At 40.1% G+C, this 24,170-nt stretch overlaps 1 protein-coding gene across 1 annotated transcript in view; it reads right to left on the bottom strand.

Moving 5' to 3' along the window:
* The window catches only part of SLC10A7 (solute carrier family 10 member 7), a 248,647-nt gene that overhangs the window by 47,327 nt on the left and 177,150 nt on the right, over positions 1–24,170 (bottom strand). The window contains exons 11-12 of the mRNA XM_029950898.1: positions 23,237–23,272; positions 3,995–4,078 (exon numbers count right to left, since the gene is read on the bottom strand). Coding sequence (XP_029806758.1) covers positions 3,995–4,078; positions 23,237–23,272 — 120 coding nt within the window. The remainder of the gene's footprint in view (positions 1–3,994; positions 4,079–23,236; positions 23,273–24,170) is intronic.

Here is a 24,170-nt window from a genome sequence, read left to right as displayed (position 1 = left end):
TCTTTCTGAGAAGGTGAAAGGTGAGGTATTCCGAGCGGAAGAAACAGTCAGTGCAAAGTTTCTAAGGCAGGATCAAAGCTGCCATGTTTGAGAAACAGAAGCAAAGTCAGTGAAACCCAAGTATAATGGGCAAGTGGAAGAGTATTAGGGGAAGTAAAAGAGACCTGAAAAAAGAACACAGGGTGACATAATCTTGTAAGGAAGTAGGGTAGGATTTCTAGGAAGTCTTAAGTGACATTTTAAATTTGAGATCATAAATTTGAAACAAGAGGAGACCAATTAGATGTTGTTCTCTAGTAGAGCTGGAGATGTGTGTAAAATAGCTGCTGGGGGCTCCATGAGGGTAAGTTCAAAGTTTTCATCAACCAATATTTTTATACAGCTCACACCGTACTATTGAGTGTGCTATTGAATATATTAATAGAGTCTCTGCTTCTAGGAAGCTCACAGATGAATTATAATCTCTCCTGATGAATATTATGAATCAAGTACAATGGGAGAACTGGCATTTAGTCTAGATCAGTGGAGTCAGAGCTGCACAGCAGAAGGCAAATCTTTGTGCTGAGTTTTACGGGATGAGTAGCAGTTTGCCGGTGGACAAGATGGGAACCATAGGCTTTTGCAAAACAGAGAACAGTGAAGGGGCGTGGCCAGGTGAGTGTCCAGCGCATGCGTCCTGGCTCAGGAGGTGCCATTATTAAGTGCCATTATGAAGACGATGGGAAGTGATACTGAAGAAGCAGAGTGGGACCAGACTGTGAAGGGTTTTGTGAGTCCCACAGGAATGGGCAACAGGGAGTCAAAGGAGGTCGTGTTTAAGGAGAACAACATAATCTGACTTGTTTTTTAGGGCTCTCCTGGAGGCAGTGAAGACATTGGCTGGGGATTAGAAGAGGCTTAGGACAGAGAGACACTTAGGAGGTGCAGTACCTTAGACGAGACAGGACGAAGTTGTGGCATCTGGCGGTGTGAATGAGGTCGCAGATGCCAGATGTGAACGACTTCTGAGGCAGAAATGGCGGTGTTCAGTGACTGCCTAGACGTAAGGGAGTGAGGATGTGCAGAAAAAGAGGAGGCAGGGTGGTTTCTAAAGGTGGGGACTGGGGTGTGATTGTTAATTCTTACGACTAGAAAACAAGAGGTGGGCAGGGAGATGTAAATATGTTTTCCTCTTAAAAAAAGCTTTTAAAGGACTGTTATAGGAAGAATTTTTTAAAACTGCTTATGTTACTTTTTGACTACCTTTACTATTTTATCATTTACTGTAATACTTTACTACTGGGCATGTAAATGATGAGCTATCTAACAGTTCATTATTTTCTCCAGATATATATTCTTAATTACATAAAATATATAATTATATACATAACTATATATATATATAACTATGTATAACTATATATAACTCTATAGAGTAAAACCATAGATAAAGGGTTTTTTGTCTATATGTTTTAAGCCAAACATTTATTAACGGAGATATTTCCAAGATCTACTAGGAAAAGAATGTGTGAGCCTTGAGTTATATGGAATTATTTTCAGAACCAAGAAAATACGTATGGATTTAAACTAACAGTATCCATAGCCTACCTGCCTAGACAAGGGCAGGTAGGTTCTATTATGCCTCTATCTCACCTAGTCATTCCTTGCTCACCCATTCCACAGTTACTTATTGGGTGCCTATGGTCTGCGTATGTAATGGTAAAACAAATATGGCTTCTGTACTCATGAGGCTTATAGTCTAATGGAGGGGGCAAACAGTTAATAACAAAAGATAAGTATATATTGTAGTAAAGATCAAGAAAGGAATCAAGGTACTACAATAAAGAACAACCAGGGAGGGGCGCCTGGGTGGCTCAGTCAGTTTAGCAGCCAACTCTTGATTTTGGCTCAGGTCATGATCTCAGGGTTTGTGGGTTTGAGCCCCACATCGGGATAGGCAGGGTGCATAATATTTATCCAGAATACCTGTGATGTGAGCAGCACTGTAGGAATAGTTTTCCAAGTATCATCATATAATACACATATATATACGTATTTTTTTAATTTTTAAATTTTTTATAGAGAAAGTATGCACACAAACAGGGGAAGGGGCAGAGGGAGAGAGAGAGAATCTTAAGCAGGCTCCATGCTTGCATGAAGCCCACTGCAGGACTCAATCCCATGACCCTGGGATCATGACCTGAGCCAAAATCAAGAGTTGGATGCTTAACCGAATAAGGTGCCCCTCTTTCTATATTTAATTAAATGGTATTCTTTGACTACTTTTAAATCTTTCCCTTTATTAAATTTAGTCCATTTTCTAAAGTATAGCATTAAAATTAAAAAAAAAAATGGGGACATGTAGTGGATGCTGTTGTACGTTTGATTGAAGTGCTTATTCCCTTATCTGCAGGGCATGTTGGTTGTCCCAAAGATCTCAGTCGAGTTTCTCTTTGGGACTTGCTGCTAAGACAATAGACTCTCTCAAGGTTGTATCTCTCACGGGGAGTGGATGGAAGCCAGTACCCAACGCCTGGTCACTGCACAAAGACCAGGCACTCTTGTCTTACACGCGATGACTCTCAGGGGTCAGTGCAGCTTGAAGCCTTTGCTGGAACTACATCGTCCTGAACCTCCTCCCCATCCTACTTTTCTTACTTTCCCAAAGGTGTTCACCCCAAGGGTATTCCCCTGCAAACTTCCTGCATGGAAACCCATGCCTCACACTCTGTTTCCCAGAGAACCTAGCCTAAGACAGTGTGTAAATATTACATGTCTCTAGAGACATCAATTTTTTTTATAGTTAATATTTCAAGAGTTGTTTCTTATTTAGTATTGACAGGGAATTTGAAAATGATGATGCTAGGCTTTATGGTGACAAAAACTTTATATGTATCCACATTTAATTTAATCCTCACAACCACTCCTTGAGTTAGATACTGTCACTATACAATTTGATACATTATGAACCTGAAGCTAAGGAGATTAAATGACTTGCCCAAGGTCACAGAGCAAATAAAAGGTAGAACAAACTAGAGTCTAGTTGCTCTTAAACCAACATCTGTGCTTTTAATATACAGTGTTTTCCTAAGACTCACTCATTTTAACAGTACAGTTCTGTGCTCCATTACTGTTTTTAAATTTGTATGTTATAAAAGTAACAATGTTCTAAATAACATATATAGCTGAAACTATTATCAATACTATCATCTAACTGTAATTGGATTGCTGTACCTATGTCACAATCTCTTGTAACTCCCTCCTGTAACTTCCCCTTCCCAAGCCCAGAAAAACCCTGCTTCTCCTCTGTTCGAGGCTCACAGTATGGATCCACTACGTTGGAGAAGTCTGTGAGTCCGATTTTGAACCCATAATAAAGCCCTTTGCCTTAAAAAAAATAAATAAATAAAAATAAATAAATAAATTTGTATGTTATAATTCAATTATGTGGTTATTGTTAACTTGCTATAAAAGGTTAAATATACGAATTTCTCCTATTAGTCTAATTCAATAAGAATGCTAAAGGAAACGAAATTTTCTAAGATCTTATTTTAAGAGCTAATAGAATTAAATGTGTATTTGATTAATTACATGATCACAAGTATGATCAATGCTGTTGAAGAGAGCTGTGAAGAAGCCAGTCAGGCGGATGCTTTTTCCCAACAATAGTTATAAATGCTGAGACTTTATCAGAAGGAGCAGAATAAGGAAATGGTTTGCTGGGTATTTTTAAGCTAGCTATATAGTTACAGAGTAGATATAATAAATTAAAACAATCAAGATTCTATGCAGACATCCCTATATAAAGCTATTTACAAAGCAGATTAATATTAAATAACGAAATAAAAAGATGGGAATACCGTGATTGAGGAAACATTGTGTTTCACGGTCTTATATTTTCTTTTAACTGTCTCTTCCTCTGGCTATCTTTTGCCGTAGCTGTCCTGACATTACATCAGAATTCACGATTTGATTCACACACACAAAAAAGAACAGATAAAATTGGAGACCTTACCTGTCCAATAATGAGAGGAACCACAACAGTCATAAAAAGCTGAGAAAAAATAGATGTAAAAGGCACAGAAGAGGATGAGCCAAGCTGTAAAACAAGAATATAAGAGGAGTTAGCATGACTTTGAATTGGTTATAAATATTGCTGTTAATTAAAAGACATAGTAAGTGAATTCTCTCATAGCAACCAAAAATTTGGTAGCTGTATATAAATAGCAAGTGAAGTTACTTTTAATTTTCCAAATTTAGCACACAATTGACTAAGTAATTTAACACATAATTTTTATTGGGAAACTACCATTGAGGAAAAATGTTAACTATGATTTTGCAATTAACTTGAATTGCTTACTATTAACTACATTTCTGATTAGTAGAGTCATTCTTTGTTCCTACTGTCCATAATCATGACATATTTCACCTACAATCACAGTCCGTGTGCCTTCTATCTCACATGTCTGCAGATCCCTAAAACAAGTGTGTCTCATTATTCTCTTATCAAGATCACATTTTTGTTTCTGCAAATGAAATAGTTTCTGACTTTTCTACTCCTTCAAAGCAAAGGCAATGAATCTCCTATACCTTTAAAATCTACTGTTACAAAAAGTCTAGGAAGTGGAAATTTCTGAAGCATAAATTATTTTTCAACTTAAAATTTCAATATATCTCTTCTAAATGTTTTAACATTGCTCATAATCCCTCTCTTTGCTTCCCTCATTTTTGTTGTTGCTGTTCGTTCTCACTAATGGTGGCAACCTCAGTCTCATAAAGATTCTACTGCTGGTAATATAGGTAGTCTTTATCTGTAAACACAGTCCTACACTCAATGTTGGTCTCAACCACCAAGAATTGCAGGCTTCTTATTAACTTTGTAATGGCTTTTAAAACCTCTTTCTGGCATTCAAACCTCTCTGGACACACAATAGCCTGTTCAATAGATGTTTATCTCTTTTATGAGACTCCTTTGCAGCCAGGCTCTTTCACGCCATCATATAATGATCTCCCTGGAACGTGGAACTTTTACCCTTCCCCTGTAGACCAAACCTCAATTTTCATATTTACTCATGTTTAATTAAATTTGGAAATACCTTTTGAAAGATACTTTTTGTGAAAGACTTTGAGGAAGTAATGGATGAGGGCGTAGAATGTTAAATAAAATAAATGAAATGTTTCAATAAATGAAATCATTAGCTCAGAATAAAATGATGTAGGATCAGTGTTTTCCTGATTTCTAATTCCTGCATGAAGCAGCTTACTGAAATTTTTTCTACACCTTGGTGTATTTTACGAAATTCTGCCTCCATCCTCAGCCCCAATCTATAATGCACTCAATGTGCCAAGAATGTATGTCCTGCCAACCAATGGCCTGCATTCACTTAATATTAGCTTCAGCACTGACCACTGGCTGTGAGTTTAACCCATAAAAACTGTAGTCTCTAACCTTTTCCTCCATAACCAATATAAACTAAAGAAATGAAGAAAGACAAACAGAAAAAGTGAAACTGGTGAAGAACACATAGAATTCCTGGTGTTATGGTGCATGGATGTTAGAGGTTCTTTTTATGCAGGGGCAAAGTATTAAAAGCTAATAATCCACCCTATTTTAGAGCAACTATGTCTTTGAGCACAGGTGTTTAACAAATATATATTTTTTTCCATAAATATTAACTCTAAGGATGCTCCTGGCCTAAGAGTTGAAATTCAAGTTCAAATTCAAAAACATCCAGCTCAGTGCTCTATCCAAAAGGTTCATAATATTTGGAGAGTGGGATTCAGGGTGATAACCTTCAAGTAAAACCTGTCAACTCTTGCCTGGAATCTCATGGGTAGATAGTCTCACATATCCCTGTTCCTCTTCCTTCCTTCCCTCCCTCCATCCTTCCCTCCCTCCATCCCTCCCTCCCTCCCTCCCTCCCTCCCTCCCTCCCTCCCTCTCTCCCTCCCTCCCTCCCTCCCTTCCTTCCTTCCTTCCTTCCTTCCTTCCTTCCTTCCTTCCTTCCTTCCTTCCTTCTTTCCCTTCCTTTTTGAGAGAGAGAGAACTCCCATGCAAACAGGAGGGTGGGGGTGGGGAGAGGGCAGAGGGAGAGAGAGAGAATCTTAAGCAGGCTCCATGCCCAGCTCTGAGCCTGATATGGGGCTCAGTCTCATGACTGTGAGATCATGACCTGAGCTGAAATCAAGAGCTAGATGCTCAACCAACTGAGCCAGCCAGGTGCTCCCGTTTCCCTTTCTATTTCAGCTCTACTGTTATTTAATATGTCTTTAAAATTTCATGAATAACCATATCAAGCTATATTCTCTGTAAACCCAGTGCTTATTGACCCAATACCTGGCAGAGATCATAAGTTTGCAGGTAATAAAGCTGTGCACAATGAACAAAATGACGTAATTTGTAAATATAAGGTGCTAAGAAGTGCCACACTCTTATTCAAAATCATATCCCTATTTTTTCTCAAGTTACAAAAACACAAAATTTGAGTATATTTTATAAATCTCTTATTATTAGTGGTGTTATACAATCACCTGGTATTATTTTTTTATCACTGCTTTCTTGTCACTAATAACACAATTCTAATATGCGCCTAGAAATGAAGGGCATCTAGATGTGATGAGAACCCCGTGAAGGAAGGAGGTGTGAGGGTACAAGAAGTAGAGTGAGCTTTCATGTTCCCTGCCCTCAGCCGTCCTCCATGGCCCTTCCTTAGCTCCTTAATGCTGCACTGGAGTGAAAAGACCTAAAACTGAATAGAATCCTAACCCTGGAGAAGACTTGGAGTCCCATTCCTGTTTTTTAAAGATGTGAAAACTGAGGTCCAGGCAGAAGTGACTTGTAATTAACACTTCTAATACTTGTCTTATGATATGAAATTAGCTATGCTTCTCAAACACATTCAAGCAACTCTTTAGCCGAATTACTCTGTGATAATAGTTTTCCTATACTGGAGGGCTTGCTTGTTTAACAAAAAAGTATTGCTGGAGAGTAGTAACCTTGGAGATCAAATAGAGAAAACTTAAAATAATACTTCATTTATTAAGTTAACTTGGGCGTTATTTTTAATCCCAATTTTATCAAAAAGATTGCATTTGGAGGTAAGAGACATGAAGGAAAATTCATGTCAACTTTGGCTTTAAAATTTTTAATATATTTTAATTTCTCCATCCATCACATAATATACCATTTGCATGTTCATTGTTTAGGCTTGTCTTCCTAGAAGGTGAAAGAAAAGGTGATCTCCAAAGTCCCTTTGTCCTCTAAAATGTCTGTGATCTCTGGCCTACTTGGTTGGGAACACAGGTTAGAGGAGTTCCCCACTTTGTCAGATCAGAGGCCAGAGCAAACTGGCCAGGGATGTAATTAACAGGGTTCATGAAGCCAGACTAGGTGCGCAGTGATGCTGGGGAGAAAACCCCGCAGGATGGCTCCCTTAGAAGTGGCTATGAAAGGAAGGAGGTCCCAGTACTGAGGTCTAATTTGGCACAAGTCCTTTCTTTTGAAATTGGCAACCAGACCTGTCACTGTGGTCAGTGTGAAGATGCAGAGATACCCTTGGGGAAGCTTCTGACACTATGAAGTATACCGTGGCATCCAGAAGAAAGAAGAGCAAGCATCTGGCATAGGCTAACATATGAGAACATGACCAGAAAAGCACAAGACCCAGTCATATTGTATGCAGAGTTGATTTTAACTAAAGCAGATGGAAATATGTGCTAGGGATAGTCTGTTCTTCACATTTTAATGAGGAACCTGTCATGGTTTCTACTGTAAGGACCAGTGTGTTTATAAACATCAATAATTTGTACATTTGGATAGAGTTGCTGGTTCATGATAAGCATGTATCAGGCCAGCGCTCTGGGCTCCACTGAGCTACCCTGGCAGATTTAAAGGTAATAGTCTCATACTGCCAACCCGTATTTTGAGATATAGTGTGTTAAATGAACAATCCGGTCACTGGCTAATTTCTTTTAGAGAGAGAAGGCTTTGAAGCTGAGAACTCACAATTAGGTTTGTTTGTTTTAATATCATGCTGAGAAGAAATGTTTCAGTGAAAACTAAGTATGTGGACATTCAGGACCTTTGTGTTTGAGCGTTCAAATAGTTACTGGTGCCTCCAATGAATTAGGAGCATGTTCTAGGGTTCTAGGGAATCCAACAGTGAGCACAATACAAAACCCCTCCTCTCTAGGAGGTGCTTTAAAAAATTATTTTTTAATGTTTATTTATTTTTGAGACAGAGACAGTGCATGAGCGGGAAAGGGGCAGAGAGAGAGGGAGACACAATATCCAAAGCAGGCTCCAGGCTCTGAGCTGTCAGTACAGAGCACCATAAGGGGCTCCATCTCATGAATTGTGAGATCAGGACATGAGCCGAAGTCGGACACTGAACCGACTGAACCACCCAGGTGCACCTCCAGGAGTTGCTTTTTAAAAGTTAAGGTATGTGTGCAATGTCCACCCACTACCAAGTGCACACGTGCTCTTTGCCATAGAACACTTTTCCTCTCTGAGTATAACTGAAAAAGTTCTAGTCTTTTTCTAAGGGTTAATTCAAGTAGCACTTCTTTAGGAATTCTTTCTAAACCCTCCTCCTGAAACACGGACTCGGCCACCCTCTCTTTTGTGGCTCTGTGTTTCCACTGTTCCTCTGAGAATCCTTGGTCTTGCTCTTATGTACAAATCTGTCTCTCTCAGTAGACTATAAGCTCCAGAAGGTCAGGGACAGGGTCTTATTCATATTTATATCCCCAGAGCCCAGCAGAGTGACTAAGTTTTACATCTATGGTAGTGGTTCCCAAACTTTAGCACATCAGAAACATCTGCAGGGCTTCTTAAAACACAGATTTCTTGGCCTCATCTTCAGAGAAGTTTGGGAAGGATGTCAAGAATTTGCATTTCTAACTAGCTCTACTGACGCTGAGCTAGAGTTCACCCTTTGAGAACCACTAATCTAGCACACAGCAGGTAGCCAACAATTTTGAGTTCAATTAATGGATGCCAACGATACATCAGTAGAAAAAGAGGCCTGACTATTTTCTTTCCATCTGTCCAACTCCAAGTTACAGAGCCCTGCTTAATTCACAGTCCCAAGAAAAGGGTCAAGGTGCCTGGCCTCCCAACTGACTCTTATAATTACAATAATGGCAACTTTAATCATAGACTTTCTATGTGCCAGACACTGCTCTAAATGCATAATGTGTGTCAAAAAATAATTCAATCCTCACAGCAACTCCTTCAGGTAGGTCTTACTATATATACTCCCATTTTCACATAAGGTGACAGTGGCACAGAACAGTTGGACTCGGACAAGGTCATTAGCCAGAGGGTGCCAGAGCCGGGGTCTAAACCTGGTAGTGTCGCTCCACAGTCCTCCTCATTCCGTCGTGTACTCCACTGCATATTTATTACACAAGGCACAGGGCAGTGAAACGGGGAAGGGAGCAGGAGCGGAAGCCAAAGCTGGGAGCCCCCTTTCTTGCCCTTGTGAGAGAAAGAGAGGGAGTGCATGTGTGTGTGTGTGTGTGTGTGTGTGTGTGTGTGTGTGTGTGTATGTGTGTATGTGGTGCCTGCATGGAGATGGGGAACTGGAAGTCAGGCAGAAGCAAGAAGAGGGAGAAGGAGAAGGAAAAAGAGGTGGGGAGAAACTTGTAAGTAGTAATTGATGACACAACCTTTCTCAAGGGGTTCCAGGTTTGAACCACAGAACACGAGAAATTATTTGAGTGACTCTTTTTTCAACTCTCTCAAGGATGGTACCTAAATAGTATCCACGTAAATGCACCAGAAAGAGTTAATCCAAAATATACCATGGCTGTCTTAGGGCATTAGGACTTAATTCTACAACCGGGCAGAGAAAGGCTGAATGCAAACAGGATTGACAGTTATCAATCCATTCAATTTAGAAACTGATTCAGAAAGAATCTGGGGGTTCAACCAGTAAAATATTATGGGGCCGAACAAGACTCAGAAAGACAAATAAGTGACAATTCTTGATGGAGACACTGACTGCCTGTAAAATCATAGTTATCAACCTACAGTTAGGAAACAGATGGTGTGATTTAAATCACTTCTGTAAGTGAGCTGACCTGTAAATTGTCATTAATGCACCAGGTCTTCACTTGCTCTGCTGTGTAATCAGCCTTTTATCTTCTACCAGGGAAATCCATTAGCCACGGGCGTCTCTACTATTTGTGTCTCTTCTCAGCTATTAAAACATTATTGTATTAAATAATTCACCCTTGATGATTGGTCTTTGCTTTCATTAGCACTGCATTCAGGGAAAATATAAGAACAGATATTTACAGTTTATACTGTAGAATGATGAATGGTAAATCTCTTCTGTGAGAAAACCAGGACGAAGCCTCTTCAGACATAGAGAATTTTGTTCACTTCCTGCCCGATTTCCACCCTCTGCCATGACCTACAGCCTAACCCTGGGGAGGGGGAAAGAGGGGCTCGCTTACTAGTGGCTCTAACTTTCTTATACTTCTTCACAGACACACTCATTAACACCTGTGTCCTTCCCATCACAAAGACAAACAGCACAGAAGACGGGAAGGTATCCCCAGGCCCCAAATCCTTTTAGATTTCCATCTTTCCCCAGGAACTACAGTTGAGTCTTTTTTTCATTCCTGCTGCCCCTTCTCTCACAGAGACCCCTCAAACTACATGGATTACTTACACAAAATCAATGACTTAAGTGTATACCAGTGATGGGCTCAATGTAAAAATGACAATGATTTTTATCAAAATTAAAATATGATTGTTAAACAGCCATAATGATTCAGCTGCATGCATAAAACTAAATATGGGTTACTGTCTGGAAAGTATATACTTAGTAGAAGAAATGAGCCTTTTTATATCCAGATGCACTGTATTTTTCTTTCTCTGAGAAGTAAAGAGCAAAATAGGCTTTTGCTAATTTTTTAAAGATAAAAAATTATAAAACATTTTTTATCATATGCTCATTTAAACAGAAGATGAAAGCTTACCTTCCAATAACTGATGGAAACTATGCACAATTGTAAATTGTGGTTACTCAAACCACACAGGATGTTTAGTGAAATGTGCCCAAATGAACTGTAAATTGGCTATGGGGAGTGGGCTTCCAGGACATGGAAGGCTGGAGTGAGAGAGAGATACTCAGAGGCATCTGGGAACTCTGCTCCTAATTCCCTGACCACAGCATGTGGTCTTGTCAGTCTATTTGGTTAGAGAACCAGAGCCTATTGTTGCTAAATAGTCTCTTTAGTGGAGTAAACATTTAAGTTCCCCCAGAAGAGTGCTCTAAGCTTGGGGACCAAAAGACAGGAGTGGCCTAAGGGAGCAGTTCCCTTTCGCCCTGGCCAGACCCTACCTGCTCGGGGAGAACCAGCAGCAGCAGTTGGTGTTGGAGAGGGAACCAAGGGGCAAAGGGAGAGCCTGGCTAAGGCAGTGCCACGTTCATGTGGCATCACTGCCTCCCTTCCACTAAGTCTGAGAAGTCCCGCACCAGCAGTGACATTGGCCTCTCTGGGTCACTGATCCTGAAGAGGGAGAAGGGGATTATCAATGTCACCTCTAGAGCACTTGGAGATGGCTTGGCAGGCACTCCCCCTAGCCCATTATGGTTCAGTAAGTTGGGGGGTAGAGGGAAAGTGCTGGCATTAGAATTTACGAAAGATTCCACAGATCATTTTGCTTTACAAAATCCTCCTCTGTGTGAGAACGACTTCGGAGTGATTTACACATGCAGCCCAGAGATAAGCTATTCTCAGGCTCAGGAGGAGGAAATTTGTCTTCACCTGCTTTAGGAACACTTGGGTACAAGGCAGAAAGACTGGTTCAATGGGAACGACTGAGGCAATCAAACGGACAGTTTTTCTTTAAGTGCTTCACGTTTTATTACTTTATACATCACACACATGTGACCATCAACCATGCAAGCATCTTTGGGAACTTATTATAAAAAATAATCAGAGCATTGTACGTGACACTAATGGCTGTATTCACTGTTTCTGTTTATATTGATGGGATTAAAAGTGGAATAATTTTCTATCACAGATGGCCAATTATGAGGGCAACTAATGATGAGTGTAGCCTCGAAAGCTGCCACTGATCTGTCTCCCCAACCCTGGGCCTATCTCGTACATGAACTCTTGAACCATGTAGGTTAGCAGTTAATTTTTTCCTCTAAATTGCTCCCATGTTCTTTATTCTTATTTACCCAAATAAGCTTTAAGTTCTTTCGATGCAATAACTATGCCTTATTCTTTTTTGTCTTTTCTGTGTTACCTATGAAATACATGTTCCAGAGATAACAATTGATGTTGATAATAGGTCTTAAAAGAAAAGGTGTCTCCTAGGAGGCGTGCTTTGTGAGCGTAACTTGGAAAGGTACATGCAAGGGGGCACAGAGCCTGGCTGAAAGCACCTGATGTTCTTTACTACTTGTGTAGCCTCAAGTGAATCACAAAACCTCTTTGAACCTATATTTTCTCATATAAAGTGAGGATAATACATCTAAAGGGAGTCATGGGATTATGTATGAAGTATGCATAATAGATACTTGTTAAAAATTATTCTACTTTGGGGCACTTGGGTGGCTCACTCAGGTAAGTGGCCAGCTCTTGGTTATAACTCAGGTCATGATCTTATGGTGCATGGGTTCGAGGCCCGCATGGGGCTCTGCACTGAGAGTGCAGGACATGCTTGGGATTCTCCCTCTGCCCCTTTCTCTCTGCCCCTCCCCTGCTCTCTCTCACTCTTGCTCTCTTTTAAAATAAACTTAAAAAAAACTATTCTACCTCTGCTCCTGTTTCCCTCTCCTCCCAGAAAAACAAGGTTGCTTATACAGTGCTGTGGGAATTCAAGCCTACTGGATTTAAGAACCACTGAAATGGAAAGTAACAGAAGAGATGGTCACAGTGTTGGAACATATCCGGAGCTCAGAAACAGAACCTGGTGTGCATGCACGTGAGTGACATCTGTTTTTGTGTGTGTGCACATGTATGCATGTCTAATGATCATAATGCCTTATAAAGATTTGCTTGAACAGAAGCTGGATTCCTAAGAAATCAACTCATATCAACTCAGTTGAGCTAAGAGCAGCACTGGTGGTGCCCCACTTACTTACGGGGTGGCTTACATGCTACTGAATGGGTAAGGGTGTAGTTCAATGTTGATCAAAATCCTGAGATGTGGATGTGGCCATCCCCACATATGAAGATGGTCTGATCCAAAACTCTGAGGACATGACTTTCAGAAGTGGTCAAAGTTTGGACTCCACACATTTCCAGAGACCTTTCAATGGCCTTTATGGCTAAGGTGGAAGTAAGGCCTTGATCTGCTGTTTTAATGGCACAAGCCCAAAGGGCTACTGACTTTCCCCTGCCAGGCATAAACTTATTTAAATAAATTGGTGGTCTATAGAATTGGGAGTTTGAGACCATGAATATGGTCTCCAATACGTGGTGAGATTAGATCACAATTGCAATGAATTAGATAGACCTGTTCTATGGTGTGAATAGTTATCCCTGACTTTTCTCTTAATTTTCACAGGGAGTAACAAAGAAGTTTAGACATTGTTTCCTTTCATCCTTCAGAATAAACAAGATGTGGCTGGGAAGATGTGGGACAGCAGCTAAGGAGGCTTGAAGGGAACAGAAGTCCACAGAAGCAAGAGCTTTATATCACCTGATGGGCTGTCCCTGTACCCTTGGACTTCAAACCGGCTGCCTGAGCTTACTTACTGCCTAAGTGCTAAACTCAGTGCTATTGCCTCTTTGTCTTAACTACCACACTATACTACAGTTCCAGTCTTAAATCTTTGTCCTTCAGGATTCTCTACTATTTGCTGCTGAACAAAGACTAGAATAATAGCTGGTAGAAAACCCTATCAAGGAAAGAAAAGATATGCAAGTTTTTAAGTGATATTAGACACAACAAAGAATCAGAACCATGCATATGAGAAAATCTGAAGTAAGCAGGAGATCCTTTGAGTTTCCATCTACCTTCTCTTTTTCCTCAAATTAAAAGTTTTCTTTTGGTACAAAATTCATTGTAATTTCTGCCTTTCACTTCTTCTATTAACAGAAACCATATGTTTGCACTCATAGGTCTAGCAGGAAAACAAGAGAGACCTAATGGAGAACCAGGGGGAGCGGAGGAGGGAGAGAGAGTTGGGGAGAGAGAGGGATGCAGAACTTGAGAGACTATTGAATGCTGAGAATGAACTGAGGGTTGAAGGGGAAGGGGGAGGGGGGAAAAGAGGTGGTGGTGATGGTGGAGGGCACTTAAGGGGAAGAGCACTGGGTGTTGTATGGAAAACAATTTGACAATAAAATATTATGGAGGAAAAAAAATAATAAATAAATAAACTTAAAAAGAAAAAAAATGTTTTCTATTTAAGTAATCTCCTTTGCAATATTCTGATACTTGTGATACTTACAATTTTGGGCTTGGATTTTAATTGTCTATGAATGTATTCTATTTTCTCTATAAACACATAAATTCTTTGAGAGAAAGATCTATGTCAGACTGATCTTTGTAATATTCATGGTGCACAGTAGGCATTCACACACTGAATACAAGAATGGGTGTTTTGCTCAATATTATTTTTAAAACCCTATAAATTCTTTTTTGTAGCAAATACAAGATAAGAGTTTATGTATCAGGCTGAGACCCTCACCTTCTAACGATCCATTTGTCATCTGAGCTGTTTTAATCACTCACTACTCATCCACTTTTCTATTCCGCTCCTTCCAAGAAATATTTATTGAATATCTGGCATTGGAGGTAAGTAAAGAATATGGCATGCCTGTTCCTAGCCGAGGAGAACTTAAAATCTAGTGGATGCTTAACCACTTGTAACATTGTTTTGTAAGGAAAATTGAGATGGAATTCCAAGTAATGATAGTCTAAGTGCAGTTTTGAAAGCTGGGCAAGACTTGGTTTATCCTTACGATAGGAACTCCATGGACTAGAGCATGTCCACTGCCCCTGCCAATATCAGAGGTATATTAACAAGAGAACTGAGGAAGTATGTATGAAAGCACTGAGAATCTTAGAAGCAAATGGTGATATTTCAGGGAAAGTTTACTTGCTCTCACTGTCAGCCATGGTAAACAATGGATTTACTTACATGTAAGATTATAAAACTACAGACTATAAATGATTATGGAATCATAAAGGTTTAAATTTTAGGACTGCCCACCATTAAGGTCTGGGCAAGTTGGATTCTTTCTGCCTCTCAGATAAGTGTTTCCACAGAAACTTGACATCCTTCCTGGAATTATTTTCTGTTTTCCTTTCTAAAGTGTCAAATGTAAATAATTAGCACTTGCATGGTTCTTTACAGCTTATAGCATGCTGTCACGTAAATTAACTCATTTCAGCTTATCACAATCCTCATAATCCTCATTTTACACAGGAAAAAACTGAGGCTGAGAAGGATTAGGGAAAATCCACTGCTACACAACAATTTGGCTGCAAACTGAAACAAAATCTTATGGCTTCTCACCATACATACCATGCTCCCTCTCTACACACATACTGTGAGGGAAAATGAAGGCTGTCTCTTCAAAATAACTTCATAATAAAGGAAGGTGTGCCTGAAGGTAGATCATGTAACAGGGAAATACCAATCTTAAAAGTAGCCCTAACCCAACTCTTTGGACAGATGCATTCCTCCATCTGTCCAACTGAGATGTGATACAGTAAGAAATATAAGTTCGGGGGGGGGGGGCCTGGGTGGTTCAGTTGGTTAAGTGTCTGACTTCGGCTGAGGTCATGATCTCACAGCCGTGAGTTGGAGCCCCACTTCAGGCCCTGTGCCAACAACTCGGAGCCTGGAGCCTGCTTCGGATTCTGTGTCTCCCTTTCTTTCTGCCCCTCTCCTACTCATATTCTGCCTCTCTCTGTCTCTGAAAAATGAATAAATGTTTTAAAAATTAAATAAAAGAAATAAAAAGAATATAAGTTCGGTCTTCATCCTGTCATTGAGCTTCTAAAACCTTGTAACTTCCTGAGTCATAGTGGTGATAGGAGCATCTTTCACTATAATATATACTTTATTTTTGTCCCCAGTTCCTGGCACAGAGGGTTAGGAGAGTTCCTGGATTGGTGAATACATCCACATGTAAGGGGTTAGTATACCCCAAACTCCATGGGGACAGAAGGTCCTGCACTTAGGACCCTTTTAGACCTTGCCCTATGTACCTCTGCCTCTGGCTTTTCACTTGTATTCTTTTTAATATCATTTATGACAAACTGGCAATAGTAAATAAATGTTTCCCTGGGTTCTGTGAACCATAAAAGCAAATTATCAAAACTGGGGAGGGGTCATGGAAACCCCTTAGCTGAAGCCATGTCAGACAAGTGTGGGTACCCCACAAACCCACTACTTGCAATTGGTGCCTAAAGTGGGGGGCAGTCTTGTGGGACTGAGCCCTTTACTGTGGGGTCTGTGCTTACTCTGAAAAGTATCAAAACAAACGGACACTCAGTTAGTATCCGCAGAAAACTGGGAAACTGTTTGGTGTGGAAACCCCACCCATTTGATATCAGAAGTGTTGTGATTATAGAAAGAGTTTTCCCTTACCAACCATCCATTCAAAAATATTTTTTCAATTTTATTTAAAATTCATTTTTAGGGGCGCCTGGGTGGCTCAGTCAGATGGGCCTCTGACTTCGGCTCAGGTCAGATCTCATGCTCGTGGGTTCGAGCCCCACGTCAGGCTCTGTGCTGACAGCCAGCTCAGAGCCTGGAACCTGCTTCTAGTTCTCTGTCTCCTTCTCTCTCTGCCCCTCCCCCTCTCATGCTCTGTCTCTCTCTGTATCAAAAATAAATAAAACATTAAAAAAGAAATTTTAAAATTCATTTTTATTTTTTGAGAGAGAGAAAGAAAGTGTGTGGGGGGGGTGAGATGGGCAGAGGGAGAGGGAGAGAATCTTTAGCAGGCTTGGCACAGAGCCCACCAGGGAGCTTGATCTCTTGAGTATGAGACCTTAACCATGAGATCTTGACCTGAGCTGAAATCAAGAGTTGGAAACGTAACCAACTGAGCCACCCAAGCACTCCTCAAAAAATATTTTTGAGCGGCATCCATGGACAGGCACTATTTTGGGCATTGGGGTTACAGCAGTGATCAAGTCCCTGCTATTCTGTTATGCTTATGTTCTAGTTGAGGTTGACAGAAAATACACAAACTAACAAATGATTAAGATATCATGTGATAATAAATGCTAAAAGGAACAGTTAAGTATGGTAGTTGGGGAGAGATTGGTGAAGAGAGGGTATATTGTTCCCTATGAAGTAGTTAGGAAAGGGCTGTCTCCTAAAATGACATTTGACTGGAGACCAGAGATGAAAGTGAAGGAGTGAGCCATGTGGATATCTGAGGGGGGAAGTTCAGGCTGAGTCGACACCAAATGTAAAGTCTCATGATGGTGCTTGATGCTGCCAGAGCATCCCACTGTATGTGCCCATTCCATGCAATCTCCACAAAACCATTTCAAACGTTCGCCTCCTTCACCAAATCTCTAATGCCGCCTTGCTTTTTTTGTCCTCCACCCCTAGCTTCACTTGTCATTTCACTGGGAAAGTATAAATAATCATAAGAAAACTTACACAAGCTCCTATAGTTACATGAGCCAGTTTATTTGCATCTTTGCCATTATACCATGGCTTCCCTCCTATTACTATGGATAAACTATCTGTGCTTAGGGGACCACTAGAGCCCACCCTCTTTCTTCTATTCAAGGACATGGGTCCACAAATTCTCCCTTCTTTGTTCTGTCTAAATTGTTTCTTCTCTAACTGAATTGATATCAAAACAGATATCCTAGTAATTTCCCCAACTTAAAAACAGATCCTACATTAAGTTTGTTGCTACCCCATTTTCTACATCCTGTACAGCAGAGTTTCTCAAAAGGGTTGTGATTATCACTGTCTTTGACTCTTTTTCATTCATTCTTGAACTGACTTTAATTAGGAATTTACCTCCATAGCTCTGCTGAAATAGCTCTTGTTAGGGTCCCCAGTGATGTCCATCTTGTTAAAACCAATGGTTGATTCTCAGACTTCATTTTATGTGAACTGTTAACCACCATTTGAAGTAGTTGGTCACTCTCTCTCTTTTTGAAACACATTCTCTACTAGCTTCTAGGACACAAAAATCTCTTGGTGTTCTTCCTAAGCAAACAGGATATCCTTGGTGGTCTTTGCTGACTTATGATTAGAATGCCCCAGAACTCAGTCCACTGATACCTTCTCTATCCTCTCTTGGTAATCTCATTCTGTCTAACTTCAAATCCATCTCTATGCTGACTTCTCCCAAAAGTGCATCTCTTATCCAGACCTCCCCCCTAAATTCCAGGCTCATATAGTCAACTGCTTACTTGACTTCTCTACTTTGATGTCTCAAAGGCATCTTAATCCAAATTTGTGCAAGACTGAGCTCTTTATGTGTTCCTTTAACTTGCTCAGTCCTACAGCCTTCTCTTTCTTCTCTACAGTAACTCCATTCTTCCAGCAGCACAGAGCTAGTCATCCTTGACTCTTCTGTGTCCTCATAACTTTCATTCAATCTTTCAGTTCTTTCAAGATCTACTTCCAACTTCCCACCATTTACTCAACCACATTGGTCTAAGCTAAACCTCCTCTTGTACTAGCTTTCTAATTGGTTTTCCTGTCTCCAGCTTTATCTCCTTACAATCTATTTTCAATCCAGCATCCAGAATTATCCTTTGAAAAAGGATGCCAGAACATGTTATTCTTGTGATCAAAACTCTTTTAATGGTTTTCTGTCTCTCTTAAATTAAAATTAAAGCTCCTTAACAAAGGACTTCAAGGACTTATATTGTTTGGCCCCTGCTATGACTCTGGCTTCATCGCCATCTACTCTCCTCCTTGCCACTGCATTCCACTTCCTACTCCTTAAGGAGACCATATAGACTCTTGGGACTTCTCCACTTGCTGTTCCTTCCACCTGGAACACTCTACCATCAGAAGGCTCTCTTATCCAAGTCTTTCCTCAAATATCATTTTCTCAGTGAGTCCCACCTTGACCTCCTTATTTAAAACAGCATTTCTGCCAACCCATTCTGGCACTTCTTATTCTCCTTCCTCACTTTATTTTTCTCTTTAGTATGTATCACTCTATTATATTTTTACGTATTTGTTGGTAGTTTCTTTCTACTAGAATATAACCTCCACAACAGCAAAGATGTATCTTTTTGCTCATTGCTATATCTTTGACACCCAGGAAAGTACATAAGAAGTATACAAGAAGAACTCAATACTTATTTCTGAATGAATGATGAATAAGTTTAAATAACTTTGAGTAATTTTGCTATAAAACAGAGGATAGAAATGGAGTGTAGGTAGGATAAGGTGAGATTTAATTTTTAAGATATGTAATATTACAGAATACTTATATATTGATAGAAATGATCCAGCAGAGATAGCAAATTTGATAATATAGGACAAAGAAGGAAATCGTTTTGAATCGTATTGTTAAGTAGGCATTAAGAGATAATACAACAGGAGGGACTAGCCTTAGATGAGGGCAAACACAGTTTACCTATAAAAATAGGAGAAAAGGCAAAGAATTTTAGATGCAGGTTGGCGGGATCTTGTAAAATTTCTCTGATAACTTCTAATTTCCTTATGGGCTAATTTCTTTTCTGCATCAGTTGAGATGAAAAGGGAGAAGAGGCACTGGAGAATTGAGAAGCAAGGAGAAGGTATGAAATGACTCTCTAGAGAGTGAGAATGAGGATTAATTATGGGAAGGTAAGTAAGATCACCAGGCTCACAGTTAGTGGTCATGAATTTCAAATGAGACCAGTCAGCAGGGTAGCGTATGTTCCCGACATGTTCAGGTACATATGTAGAACGGGTATAGGGTTGGATTTAAGCAGGCCTGGCACTTTGCCATGCAAATATAAAGCAGTAAGAGATGAGCAAGGTTGTTGATGGTGTACACAAAAAAGTAATTATAACAGACCAGGAGATCTAAGCTAGGTAAGATGGGGTGTGAGGGGATGGGAGTGAGGAAAGAGTACGTCAGAGGCTTTATCAAGGCAGTAAGGTAAATAGACTGGCCATTCTAGCAAGTCTGAAAAAATTTCAATTTGGGGAGTAGGTCACAAAGATAGGAGCTATTGGTAAGAGAAAACATTTGAAAATAGGAGTATGGAAGGATGCCATTACTGGCAGTAATAAAGTCAAGAAATAAAGTCTCCACCCACTAGAGGGTGACTGGCTAAGATGAAACGGAAGGCTTATGGAGAAGACGTCAAGAATTTAGAGGCCAGAGTATTAGGAGGATCAATTACGTGAATACTGAAAAACACCAAGAATGAACATAAATGTATTATTAAAAAGAAGACAAGGGGAGGGAACTAACATTTTTTTGGACCCCTAGAGAGTGTGACCTGGGTCCTACTGATAATTATAGCACAGAGTGATAGCAGGCAGTATAGGCAAATTGGCATAGCCTTCAAAGGAATAAGAATATTTTGTGGAGAAGACATGGGAAATGATCTGGAACTGGTAATGAGTGGAAGAAAGATACCTTACCCCATTTCAAGGCTCAGTGGTATGAAAGACACCTGCAGCACAAACATGAGTCAGAGGACAGATTTCAGTTGGAGCAAGATGGTGAGGGGGAACATTCTAAGAGGTCAAGAATCCAGAGGACTGAGATTCCATCAGTAAAAACAGACTTTAATAGCTCCTACACCTGAACATTTAGAAATTTCCATTTTCAAGATATGATTTTAAAGAAACAATTCACTTTGCAAGGGTTGTATTTGTTTCTTCAGCTTCTCTAGCAAAATACCACGAACTGGGTGGCTTAAAACAAATGAGATTTATTGTTTCACAATTCTGGAAACTATATGTCTGAAATCAAGCAAGAGCATTCTCCCTCTGAAATCTACAGGGGAGAATCCTTCTTGTCTCTTCCAGCTGTGATATCTGCCAGCAGTCCTTGCCATACATTGGCTTGTACGTGCCTCACTCTAACCTCTGCCCCATCGTGACGTGGCATCTTCCCTCTGTCAGACTCCTCTTCTTATAAGGACACCAATATTGGATTAAGGGTCTACCCTGCGCCAATGTGACTTCATCTTAAATAATTATATCTGCAATGACCCAATATTCAAATAAGGTCGTGTTCTGATGTCCTAGGGGTTAGAACCTCAACCTCTCATTGTGGAGGACACGATTCAACCCATAACAGAGGTGCCAATAAAAAAACACTACATCTTTAATGGGACGTGTTCCAATTTAAGTTGCTCAGGTTTTTGTCCTACTTGGTAAATGAAGCCTGGCAATTCAAGTGTTGAAGCAATGACTTTGGTTTGTAAAATGCATGACAACCTAAACAGACAAAAAGTGTTATATACTGTGTATGTGATTTAAGGTCATGTAACATAGACGTGTCTATGGATGTTGTGTGATGATGTCACTGAACCTGTTGGGACAGCCTAGTTGGCTAGCCCAGAAGAGAAGCATTAAACTTTGAAGTTGAGGGTCTTGGAGTCTCACTATTCTTGTAGCTCTATCATTTTAAAACGTCGAACCAACACAAGCCTCTGGGTCTAAGAGTAGGGGAAAGCTTGCAACAGTGTGATGTCATAATGTCATAACGAGTCGAGAACATTTCTCGTTATGACTGGAAATGGGCAGAAGAAGGAAAAAACACTCATTCAGGTCATGACCTGAAACAGGGTCCCAGAGATTCCAGACTCTGAGATACTCAAAAGTGCTATCCTAAGTCTCAGCCCCACAGTTGTGGCTGTGACCTCTCCACGGCTGGTCTTAAAAGCATCACACCAGTAAGGGGTGCCCCTCTTCTGCAACAGAGAAAACTTGTATCTTATAGCCATTTATTGGGCATTGGATTAGATGCTCAGCCTTCTACTAGTCCTCTGACCCCACTGCAGGTGACAACCTCAGGCTGGCCTGCATCCTGTGCTGTTGAGGGCCGTTCCTCACAAACTGTGACCCAAGGTCTTAGAGAAAGAACTCTGAGGGGTGATCCTAGTTCCTAGCATCTAGTGAGCAGGTAGCACAAACCAAGTCTTTTCTTCCGAGTGAATGCAAATCAACATTCACCTCAATATTAATGTGACTAACTGTGAATTCTGAATTGGTGAAATCCAAATTAATGAGGTTTGTATGCTGAGGGAAGTGATCTGATGATTTGGCTCTTCTTAACCTTGTCAGCATGGAGCTAGCATTTCAGAAGGGATGAGGGAAGAGAGGTTTATTACTTGAAGGTAATGTCTTTCATGAAAGATGCAGAATCCAACTGTTTAGGAGGGCATCTCTCCCTCTCCACTTCCTGCACAGCTTGTAAGAAATGAAGTCCCTCACACTATTACTCTAATTGAATTCCAGCTTGGGTAATTACACTATAATTAAATAAATTTTCCCCATAGTTTTAATTCACTGACAAATAGTTCTAGTCAAACAGCTACATTTCACTCCCAGAAATGATCCCCAACTCCATTTCAGTGATGAGTGGAGTGATTTATATTTGGGAAATGTGTGTCTGAAAAATGCACAGTTCATAAAATATTTTAGGTATCATTCATGATTACATATGCTTTTCTCAGCATGAGATAACATTAATTTCTATTATAATCTTTCATCTAATTTCTCATATGCGTAGTGCCAAAAGAAATAAGACAGTTAATTAGCATTTCTTATCTTTGGAACAATTTTTGTTTAGTTAACCAGTAGCTTGTGTTTTTTATTTCTGAAGCACATTCCATTGTCCCTGGCATTCAGACAAGGTAGGTGTTATTGTTTCCCATTCTACAGATGAAGCAATTGAGGCAGGATTCCCCCAAAGTAAGGAAGCCAGTTACTATAAGCTGAGGAAACTATGTTTCCTCTCCAAATCTCTATCAAACACTGGGTCACTAGCAATCACTTTAGTTTTATCAGTAAGAAAATAAAGAGCACATACATATTTGTGCCCTGCATCACAGGTCATTAATTTGTAATAATTAATGATTCAGCCAGGAGTCAGAGGCCTAATCGTGGGCTCTGATGCTATACTGGGATCATGAGACCACAGAGATCCTTTGTGTCTACATATTATTATTTGGTACAGTTCAACTGGAGGAACAGTTCAAAATGTGAGGCAAAGTGGTGCAAAAGGATTCAAATTTCACTCTTTTTTTCTAATGATCTTTCTTAAAGGGTTGTAGATGGCTTTTGATAAAAGATATGAAAGACAACATCAAAATACTCACAAAAAGCAGCAGTAGCAGGGGTGTTATAACAATGCCCTGAAAGAAAGAAAAGAGATGATGATCATTTATCAGCTTGGAAAGCAGGACACTCTCTTTGCCACCTTAAACTCTGATGCATGGAAATGTTGATCCTTCTCACTTCCGTTTAATAAAATCAAGGTGATAAAGATGAGGGAGCCCTGGCTTTGGCTCCTCTTCCACGAAGCTTAGCATCTCTATTATAATTACTCGTATTTGGCATCATTAAAAGTACCAGCACCAATCTTCCTTAAGCTCGTCTGCCCTTTTTAAAACTGAAGTTGCCGTCCATGTTATATATGGATCGCTCAGGTGAAGCTGGCAAGCCTCGCACTCCAAGGCTTTCAACTCTAACTTGGATAAAGTGCCCCCTTTCAGGAGAAGACAGGTGGTTTAGTCTCAGTTGGGGTCCTCTCCTGAGCAAAGACCACGTCAGTGGTGATGAATGAGATATCGTGATTTTGTAATGTGAACCGATCTCCCCTAGGAAATGAGCTGGGATCTCAAAACTCATTTCACTTGATTAGACTCCATGTCTCCATGGTGGAAGGCAAGTCTTTCATCTAATTCAGCCACATAGGACCACCTCAGTCCCTCTGCCTCCCCTAGGCGGAAAGGAGCAAAAGATTTGTTTTCTGCAATGACAGGAAACAGTTTGAGGCTGTTGTCAATGAGGCAGGATACAAGCTTTTAGGTTTCTTGAAGGTAAATCTTTAAAACTAGGTGTTTGAGTTGGGAGTTAACATGACAGGTTTCCGTTTTCAAGCAGCAGATGATTATTCGCTCCTCTTAGTTCTCCCTTTATCTCTCAGTGCTTCATTATGATTTATACAAGAAAAAGCATTTCATATTTTTATTAATGAATTCTACTTGGAACTTTAACATTCCAAAGAGCCTCTGTGTGTGTGTGTGTGTG

Source organism: Suricata suricatta, chromosome 1 (genome assembly GCF_006229205.1).
Source record: "Suricata suricatta isolate VVHF042 chromosome 1, meerkat_22Aug2017_6uvM2_HiC, whole genome shotgun sequence".
NCBI classification, from domain to species: domain Eukaryota; kingdom Metazoa; phylum Chordata; class Mammalia; order Carnivora; family Herpestidae; genus Suricata; species Suricata suricatta.
The sequence above is the reverse complement of the archived record's forward strand: the minus strand, read 5'-3'. Positions and strand labels throughout refer to the sequence as shown.